Source organism: Pteropus vampyrus, unplaced genomic scaffold (genome assembly GCF_000151845.1).
Source record: "Pteropus vampyrus isolate Shadow unplaced genomic scaffold, Pvam_2.0 Scaffold162, whole genome shotgun sequence".
NCBI lineage: Eukaryota > Metazoa > Chordata > Mammalia > Chiroptera > Pteropodidae > Pteropus > Pteropus vampyrus.
Window position 1 is genome coordinate 398,753 of NW_011888943.1, and position 9,608 is coordinate 408,360.

General features: G+C 54.2%; 1 protein-coding gene across 1 annotated transcript in view; it reads left to right on the forward strand.

Moving 5' to 3' along the window:
• Positions 1-9,608, forward strand: part of BMP7 (bone morphogenetic protein 7) — a gene marked incomplete at its 5' end in the record, with an annotated part of 81,139 nt that overhangs the window by 48,619 nt on the left and 22,912 nt on the right. Inside the window, one exon of the mRNA XM_011370182.2 lies at positions 5,185-5,333. Within this exon, the coding sequence (XP_011368484.1) occupies positions 5,185-5,333 (149 nt within the window). The remainder of the gene's footprint in view (positions 1-5,184; positions 5,334-9,608) is intronic.

The following is a 9,608-nucleotide window of genomic DNA, read 5'->3' on the forward strand; positions in this document are numbered from 1 at the left end:
TCCGCTCCTGAAAGCGATGGGCTGGGTCTGAGGCTGTGGCGACAAGCGTGTTTGCATCCCACCCACCTAGACCGAGGCCCGAGACGGGGACCAGCACATGTGCACAAGGCAGAAACTCTGGTCTTCCGGGCTGAAAAGCAGCTGGAGTAGGTCTCCACGGTCCTCTCTGGCTGCTAAGACCTGGGCTGCTGGGACCCTCCGGCAGGACGAAGGAGGCGTCGCCCCACGGTCTCGCAGGGTAGGAGAAAAGGAGGGTGAAACTGTGGCCTGGGACTGGACACGGACTGTCCAGGTGCGGAGGCAGCGGGCGCGGGGTGGCCCAGTCAGCGTCTGCGTTTCCTGTGGCTCTTGCTCCTGCCGGACGTGCCCAGGGCCGGACAAAGCCCCAGACTTCACTTCTCGGCCCCGTTTTGCCAGCTTCAGGGCTGGATTCCCTGGAGCCACCGTGTGTGCAGAGTGTAAATAAATGTCTCTGAGGCCACGGTCGGCGGGTGGCACCCTGCGCCCCACATGGGGTTCTTGCTGCCCCTGGAGTGGGTCGTGGGTGAAGGCCCATGAGATCACGGTCTCTAAATAGTCTCCAAGGAGCCAGAGGGCAGAGAAAAGACTTTCCACCTTCCCACGTCGGAGGATTTAAAATACCCACTTTTCCATCGTGGTAGAACTTTCCAGGGGAAGGTGGGCTGAGAGACGCTGGCGGGAAACCGGCTCTGGGAGTGCGTGCAGCTCCTCCGGCTTCTCCCTGCGGGTTAGATTTCCCGAGTCCTCATGGTCGTCCGTGGGAGGAGAAGCCCACAAGCCCCAGCAACACTGTACCCGGGGGCTGGTGGTTCAATGTTAACACCCCTCCTCGCCTAGGAGTTGGGGTTACCAGAGGTTCATGCCCCAGAGAGCAGGGCTTTGGGAGAACCCGGGTTTCGGGAGGGGAGACGTTGACCTTCTGGGTCTTACCGCTGTTTCTTTCATCAAGAGCAGCATGAGAAGGGGACAGGAACGCCAAGTTCGTCCCCCGCATCTGCTGCCTCTCTGAGCTGGGAGGAGGGGGCTAAACCGTCCACACCCTACAGGGCGGGAGAGGCCACCCACCTCACCCAGGTTGGTCCCCCAGACCCAGTAGTCCCCAAAAGGATCTCGCCTCTTGTAGGATCTGCGCTTGCTAAGTTGGAACAGCATTGATGTGCGTGGGGGGTGGAGGGGGGAGCAGCGTACTTCAGAGTGAGCCGTGGCTGACACGCTGGAGTACGGGCGTGTTGGCTTTTCACGGACAGGCGTGTAAACCTTAAAAACATTATTAGTGTAATGACCTCATTCGTGCTCTGTGTTTGGGGCTTATGTTGACTGTATCCATTTAAGAAATAGATTTATTGAGACATAATTCACGTATCATATAATTCACCCTTGTAAAGTGTATACAGTTCAGTGGAGTTTTTTGTTTTTTGGGTTTTCTTTAGTATATTCAGAGTTGTGTGACAAATACCACGATTCAATGTTACAATATTTTCATCACCCAAAGAGGGAACCCACACCCGCTAACAGCCATCCTCCCCCAGTTGCCCCTGGTCCTCCCCAGTCCCTGGAGAAGGTGGCGTTACCCCCACTTCACGGAGGCTCAGGAGTTAGCCGTCTTGAGCTGCTTAGCTTCTGCATTCCTTACTACCTAGATCTCGTCCCCATCTAGAATTTTCTCCGCCCCACGCAGTGTTGTGACAGTCAAATCCACTGTGCGGCATTCAACCACTTCCTGTGTCCCTTGTCCCTTAGTGAGAGGATGGGTGGAGGAGGTGACAGGGCTTAAGCGCGGAAGTTCTCGGGTCAGACTTCCCACGCCGCGTCCTGTTCTGTCCCTTGCAAGGGCTATCCGTGTGGACAGTTGACTTCACCTCTGAACGTCACTTTGCTCCTCTATAAAATGGGAACGACCGTCTCGCTGTTGGGGAGATCCGGGGAGCTGGCACAAGGAAAGCCCCTAGATTTTCAGCTCTGGGGAAGATGAAAGGATGCACTTCATGTCCTAGGGGCCCTTCGCCCCGAGATTTTCCCAGCTCTGCCGTCACCTGGGCTGGGTCAGGGAGGCTGGTATGTTCAAGGTAAATAAAATGTCACGAAGGGCTTGTTCAGTTCCTCCTGGTTGTGGGAACCATTGTGTTCTAATAAGATACCCCAGGTGGCAGCTAGAAATTCCCACTCACCCGCCTGTCAGCCTGGACTTGGCCGGGGAGCACTTTCTCATTGTCCTCTTCACGCGGGCCAAGCGTCCGTCTGGGCCTTCCGTCTGAAAGCAGAGCCCGCGTTAGCACCTTGCTCTCCTGTCCCGATGCCTTCCAGTGCAGGTTCAGCTCTTCCAGACGTGCCTGGAACAAAGTGCAGACTGTGGCTTGGAGGAGGGGAGCTGGTGCATTCACGTTGATTCATGGATGAGTCAACGCTAGCCTGTAACATCTGGCCCTCGGTGTCACAGCCTGTAATGAGGGAATGCTTAGTATCGTTTGGCAAGGCCTTCACTCATCAAAGGCCTAATTTTGTTCCCCAAGTCACTATTCATTGTTTTAAAGGCCTAACCAGATCTCTGGTCACATTTTCCAACAAGTTACGATTTTCCAGCGAAGTCACCACCCAGGTTTGTGACTTCTGTGCTGTGGTGTGGATGTTCCGACAGGGGCCATGGGAGCCTGACTCAGTAGAGGAATTGTTTTGGTTCAGAGTGGTGTTTCTTCTCTCAGCGAATTGTCAAAAACAGCTGGCGGCTTCATCTCGGTGGCTCTCCGTAGCCAGGAAAGTCATCGAGGCAAACTGGAGATGAAGGCAGCAGGACATTCTTGTTTGCAAGTTTGAAATCTGTGAGGACGGCCCCCATGCCAGTTCTGAAATTGCTTCTGGAAGGGCCCTGGGAGCAGGGAGAGGAGAACAGGTCAGGGAAGGCCATCTCGTTGTTCGAGAGTCAAACTCAGGGTCTTCAAAATCCTTTGTGGCTCTAAAAAGACTTCTTAGCTTCTATAATCTCTCTTTATTAGAGAGGGAAGTTTCTTACAGATCATAAGGGACTGCAGTTTGCCTGGCTAGGGGACAACATACTGTCTTATATTGTGGCTATGTTTCGTTGGTCCTAAGATCAAAAGTCAGATTCTATTCATATGCGTTGCATGATATAATTAAGCATTTTCTGAATGTAGTTCTGGCAGTTGTTGACTATTACTTAAGAAGGGGGGTTTTGGGGGACCTGGGGTGGGGATAACCCGTTTCCTTCTTGTGGTCTCGGCGGTGCTGTCCATCACCGTGGAGTGCCCTGACCCCCATGGCCAAGGGCTGGACGTGCACTGACTAGGCCAGCCAGATTCTCTGCCCCCAGACTTTTGGATGGAGATGCAGAGGGGAATGTGCTCAAGTTCATTCCTTCGACAAGTGCGATGAGACAGCCTCCCCGTCACCCCTGCCTTGGCTCCTGTCTGTTTCTGAGCCTGGTTCTCCATCCCTGCACAGCCTTCTCTGACTGACTTGTTAATCCCTCTACACACTTTCAGTGGGTTCGGAGTTAGAGCAAATTTGAGACACTGGCTGAGACGACCGACTTAGTTCCTGCATGCCTCTCAGGTGTCTTATACGTATTAATGTGCCTGGTCAATGTCTAATGTGTCATGGCACGCAACAAGTATGATTTGGTCGACCTTACGAACTTGCAGATCTGCAGGCCACACAGGAAAGATCGATGAGCATGATTGGCAATGGTTTTAGAAGGAAAAGTTGGGGACGGGGCCAATAGGGGACGTGCGCCTCATCTAAAGACATTTGCTCCTCAGCTCCAGCCGGTGGCTTAGTGGGCTCTGTTACAATGAGTTTAGTTTGCCAAAGGCTCTGAAGTGGTGGCAGCTACAGCCCAGCAAAGGTGGTGTCCAGAAGAACCGTCTTCACGTGTGGTCGTAAGCTTGGGCTTGCAGGTGACCTGGCCGGGTTCTAGTCCTGCCTCAACTGTGGCCTAGCCGTGTAACCCTGGCAACAGCTCTGCCTTTCTGAGCATCAGCTCTGAGAGCTGCACGATGGCAATGGCGCAGGTAATACTGTCCACCTCGTAGAGTGATTGTAAGGACTCGGTGACATGGTCCTGGCCAAGCATTTCAACCCAGGGCCTGGCACACAGTAAGTGCTCAATAAATACTTGCTATGCCTGATGGAGAGAATTCACCTTCATTCCCCAAAACATTAGATCGCCCCAGGTATGGTAGAGATTGTCAATACCCAGGAGCAGGAGCCGGTTGGGTGCTGTTCGTCACTGTACCCCAGGACCTGGCACAACGTACGGACTCAAATATTTTAAGTTGACTACTGAAGGACTCAAAATAGGGAAACTTTGAATCCTTATCATTAAAAGTGTGAAAGACATTATGATACCTCATATACTAGAATTCTACTATCTAGACATGTAAAAATCCATCCACCTACCCACCCATCATCCCATCCATCCATCCATCCACCGTCCATCCCTCTTCCATCCACTACAAGGTCAGTGTGGTTTTACCCATTTGGCTCCTGCAGAATCTGGGGGAGAGAGCAGTAAAGGGCTTCCTCTGTCAACGACGTCAGCCTGGGAGTCCACCTCCTGACACCTGGCGGGCTCATGCTGCAGCCTGGGAATGGAGAGTTTCCGCGCTGGTGCCCAGTTGCCTGGCTCAAGCCCTAACTTGGCAACTTCCTGGTTAAATGACCTGCGGCAAGCTGTGCTTCTTCCATGTATGCAGGGGAGGTGGCAATGTCCTTACAACTCGGGTTGTGAGACTGGAATGAGATCATGTGTGCAGAACACTCGGGACCGGGCCTGGCGAACGGTGAGGAATCGAGCAGATGTGAACTGCTGTTCCCTGAGACAGCCGGCGGCACGGAGGCTGTGTGACTCCTGCCTTCCTGGACTCTGTCCCCCTAACAAATCTGAAGAGCAACTGTGCCTCGTAGCAGCGCCGCGTCCCCTGTCTGTATCTCTTTCCGCCTGTCCTGTGCTCTTGCCCCACCACAGCCGCCAAGAGGTCTCTGTGCCTGGATCGAGGTCTGACGCACCCACTTCTGGGGTGCTGCTGGACCTCGTCCCGCCTCCCTCGCCCGCCACTGTCCTTCTCTCCGTCAGCGGCTAGCCGGGTGACTGGGCGACTGCGCTGTGAGCTGCCGACCTGAGCCTGCATCTCTCTTCCTCTCTTGCAGGGAGTCAGACCTGTTCCTGCTTGACAGCCGTACCCTCTGGGCCTCCGAGGAGGGCTGGCTGGTGTTCGACATCACGGCCACCAGCAACCACTGGGTGGTCAACCCACGGCACAACCTGGGCCTGCAGCTGTCCGTGGAGACCCTAGATGGTAAGTATCGGCCCCTTCCCCAGCTAGTTCTGACGCAGCCTGTGCTTCTGAACTCACGTGGGATCTCAGCAGCGTACGTGCTCGTTCCCATCAAGAGTACACTTCTCTGTCCCTCTGCAACCAGGCCTCACTGTCCAGCCTTTTGATCCCAACCCAAAGCAGCCCCTAGCCCTTTTGCAAGAGGCGATCGCACAGCAGGCCCCTGTGGTCCCACCCCAGCTGGGCTAGGGATGCGGAATCTGTGGCCCACCCCGGCTGCTGCATGAGAACCCGCACTTGAAGGGGAGCCCCAGGTGGTGCCTAGACACACAGCAGTCAGAGACGTGCTGACGCAGGCTCCTCGGCCTCAGGACACGGCATCCTGGGGTGTCCTGTGCATTGTAGGGTATCCACAGCATCCCTGTTTGCTTCCCACCAAATGCTGGTAGCATCTCCTAGTCGTAATGTCCCCCAAACGTCTCCAGATGTTGCTAAATGTCCCCTGCAGGTTGTAGTTCGCCCTGGCTAAGGGCTGCACTGGTGCAGGGCATTAAGCCCCTTCCAAGAAACCCTGAGTGTGGTTCTGAGTCCCAAGTACTTGGAGAATCCGCTGTTCACCTGCCCCTCCCCCGGCACCTTTCAGGCCACCCCCACAGGTAACCTGGTTGGCTTCAGTCCTGTGAGAAGGGCAGACAGGAATATGAGTGGGGGAATAGGGTGGGCCCGACTGTGCCAGCTTCTCCTTCCCCAAAGTGTATTTCTTATTAAGTGGAGGTAGGTAGTTTGAGAGTGTGCAGCTTCTTCCTATCCCGGTCTTAGGAAAAAATAAAAAGCGCTTATTTTAAGACAGGTAATACACGCCCATGGCTCAAAACTCAAAAGTTACAGACGTGTGCAGCGGAGATCCTCCCCCCGTCGTCCTCCCCCCGCCGTCCTCCCCACCGTCGTCTGTCCCCCCGGCAGCCGAGCCCCGCCTCCCAGAGGCAGCTGCCGTTTTCCTGTTATTGGACATCTTTTCAGAGATGCGCTCTGGGTGTTTAAGCCTCCACTTTCCTTCCTCGCTTTTCTCCCGCAGATAGTGGCAGAGTCTAGCTGTCATTTCGTCACCTTGCCTTTTCTCACCTGACAGCTTATGTTGAGGCTGGTCCGTTTGCCATTGAAAGCGGTCGCGTGTGTGTGCGCGTGCGGTGAGCGAGCCTCCGCCACTCGCTCACTTCAGAGCCTCAGTTCCTGTCTCCCGTACGCGGTCATGAGGGCCTGGGTCATCGGGTTGTTGAGATGAAAGGAGTTAATACGGGACCAGTTTACAAATGGTGCCTTAACCCACATAGGAACCCGCCCAGCCGTCTTATTAGAAGGCGGATTCTGATTCACCCAGTCTGGGGCGGAGCCTCAGCATCTGCATTTCCAGGCGGCCCCAGGCCGTCCAGAGGCTGCTGGTCCCTGGGCCAGGCTTTGAGTCCCAAGGCTGAGAACAGGACCTGGCCCAAGGTCCTAAATGAGAGCCGCTGTTATTGTTGTTGTTGCTAGTGTCATTGTTGCCACCGAGAGTGACTTACCCAGTCCCCCCGGGATGGACAGCCGGGTGTTCTCCCGTCTTCTGCTCTTAGAAACACGGCTACCATGGAAAACCTCAGTGCACACGTCCTTGTCCACTCAAGAGCCTGTAGCTCCAGGAGAAATGCCAGCTGGTGACACTGTTTTTGTGGTTTTCATCGATATTCTTAACTTGCCCTCCTTCGAGGCCATTCCATTCGCGCCCGGCCAGCGACCCGTGAGGGCTCCTGATCGCCCGTCTTCATCCACATAGGTTCTCAAACTCTTTGCCGACCCTATCGATGACAAACTGAACGGGATCCTGTCACGCCTCTTTGCCTCCCTCTGTCAGGTGCGAGGCTGAGCCCTTCGCGTGCCTTCCCTGAGCTCCGTCTCCTGGCGCCCTCTGCCCATCGTTCGATCGCGTGTGGTTCTCTCTCCTCTTTACGTTTTTTTCTTTACATTTTAGGGACGTTTGGCCCTTTGCGCTCTGAGCTGCAGACCAGTTCTCAGCTTTTAGTTTTTACTGTGGTTAATGCTGGGTTTTGCCGAGTCGATTCAGACAACGCAGCTGAACGTTGTAACCTTCTCCTGCATTGCTCCCCAAACTTCAGAAATTAGTCACCCAAGCCATGAGCCATATGCAAGGGGACCACAGAGTTCAGGACCACGCTTGTCTCGTTTCCAGGCCGGTCTTCTTTCTACTCATGGTCCCCAACCTCCCCATTCCTCTTCCCCGCTGCCCACGCCCCCTGACACTTAAAGGGGGTCCTCAAAGGTGCTGGATTTTTCCATTGTTTTATACTGGGCTGACAAACTATGCCCGGTGGACCAAATTCAGCACGCAGACTTTTTTGGTGTGGCCTGTGAGCTAAGAATAGTTTTCACATTTTAAATTTCACATTTGAAATCGTCGAGAAAAATCAAAAGAATATTTTGTGACATATAAAATTATATGCAATTCCCACATCAGCGTCTTAGCACACAGCCACACCCGTTGGTTGATGTATTGTCTAGGCCCGTTTTCATGTATAAGAGCAAAGTTAAGTAGTGTTCACAGAAACTCTAGGGCCCATAAAGCTGAAAATATTTATTATTGTTCAAAATATTATTTATAGAACGAGTTTGCAACCCTGCTATATACCAGCATTTCTCACACTGCGTTCTGTGACGTGTCAGTGGGCGTCCCAGGGCAAAGAGAAAGAGATCACGATCAGTCACTGAGAAAGCCGGTGGATAAACAAAACCCATATCTGCAGAACTTATCAGGGCTTTTATTTTGCTGATGCCCATTGCGAATCTCCTGTCGGGGAATATGGCACAGAGGGATGCCGAACTTCTTTGGCAATAGAATCATTCTACTCTTCTTTGTCCTTCAAAGCCCTTGTGTAGCTTCCCGGGGCTGAGGTAGAACTGAGGCTAAGGCAAACTTGACTCTTTTCTTTAGAGTGACCATGTCCTTGGATTTGACCCCGGTGGAGCCTGTGCTGCCGTGGCTCAGGTGACCCAGATTTGGGTTTTCTCTTAAGTGACACTCTAGGGTCAGGTTCGCCATCATCTTTCTCCCCAAAAGTCAGGGGCTTTGTGCCCCTTTGCCTCCGGCTTCTGCCCCGACCCCAGGCTGTGGATAAGGCTCAGCACTTACTGAAGCGGCAGAGCCTGATGGGTAGAGCGTGGGCTCAGGAGCCAGTCAGACTCCCCAGGTTCAAATCCCAGCTCTGCTGTTTCGAGCCACGTGAGCCAGGGTGAGTCACACAATGTCCCTCATCTGGAAAATGGGGTTAATAATAGTTTCCACCTCCCAGGGTGGTTGCGAAGGATTAGATGAGCTCATGCAAGTGAAGAGCTTAATTGCCCAACATGTGGTAGCTCCTTTGCTCAGCACAAATTAAGTGCTTTGTGTCACTGTCCCCTGCAATCCTCGCCATTACCCGGTGAGCTAGATGCTGTCATTACCATCCCATGGTACAGGTGAGGAAACCGAGGCCCCCGAGAGGTGACAGCTCCACATTCGGGCAGCTGCCTGGGGACCCCCCTCCGTCGTGGGGAGTGTAGCCTAGTGCTCGCAAGATGCTCCCTAGAGTCAGGACAAGGCTTAGACGCTGTACCCCTGACTCGGGGCCCATCCTCTCCCCTCCCAGTGAGCACTGGGGACTGGGCACCCGGCCCGTCCAGGTGCTCTGCATGCCTGTTGGTGTGGTCGCCTGGGTCAGGGAAGGGGAGAAGTTTACCAGCTGGCCAGTTAGGCGTGTAACTTTTTGGACCTTTCGGGGATGAGGTAAGGAGCGAGTGAGCCCAGCGTTTCTGAGACCTTGGGCTCTTGGCTGTGAAGATCTCTTTCCCTGCCACAGTGGTCCTTCGGCACGGCGTCCATCGAATCCCCAGGGAGGCGCGGTGAGCGTGTGTTGTCCTGGGCTGTATCCCAGACCCACGGATGGATGAGTCCCGGGGTGGGCCCAGGAACCTGCTTTCTCTCACAAGCTCCTTGGGTAGCTTGGGGCCTGGCCCATGATAACAGTCTGGCCTCATGCCGTGCCCTGGGTTTTTTGGGGTACACCATTAATAATATGGTACTGGGCTGTCTGGCACCCTTCAGGTTCTGGGTCTAAACTTTTTCCTGTTAGATGTCTACACTGGTGAAAGACCAGCGGGGCCCGCTGGGAGGTCTGTGGACTCCAGGGTGTGTTTGCTGGGCAGCCTGGTGCCCACGTACTGCGTGACATCCTGGTCCCTGCTCCAGGACCTTCTGCCAGCATTAGC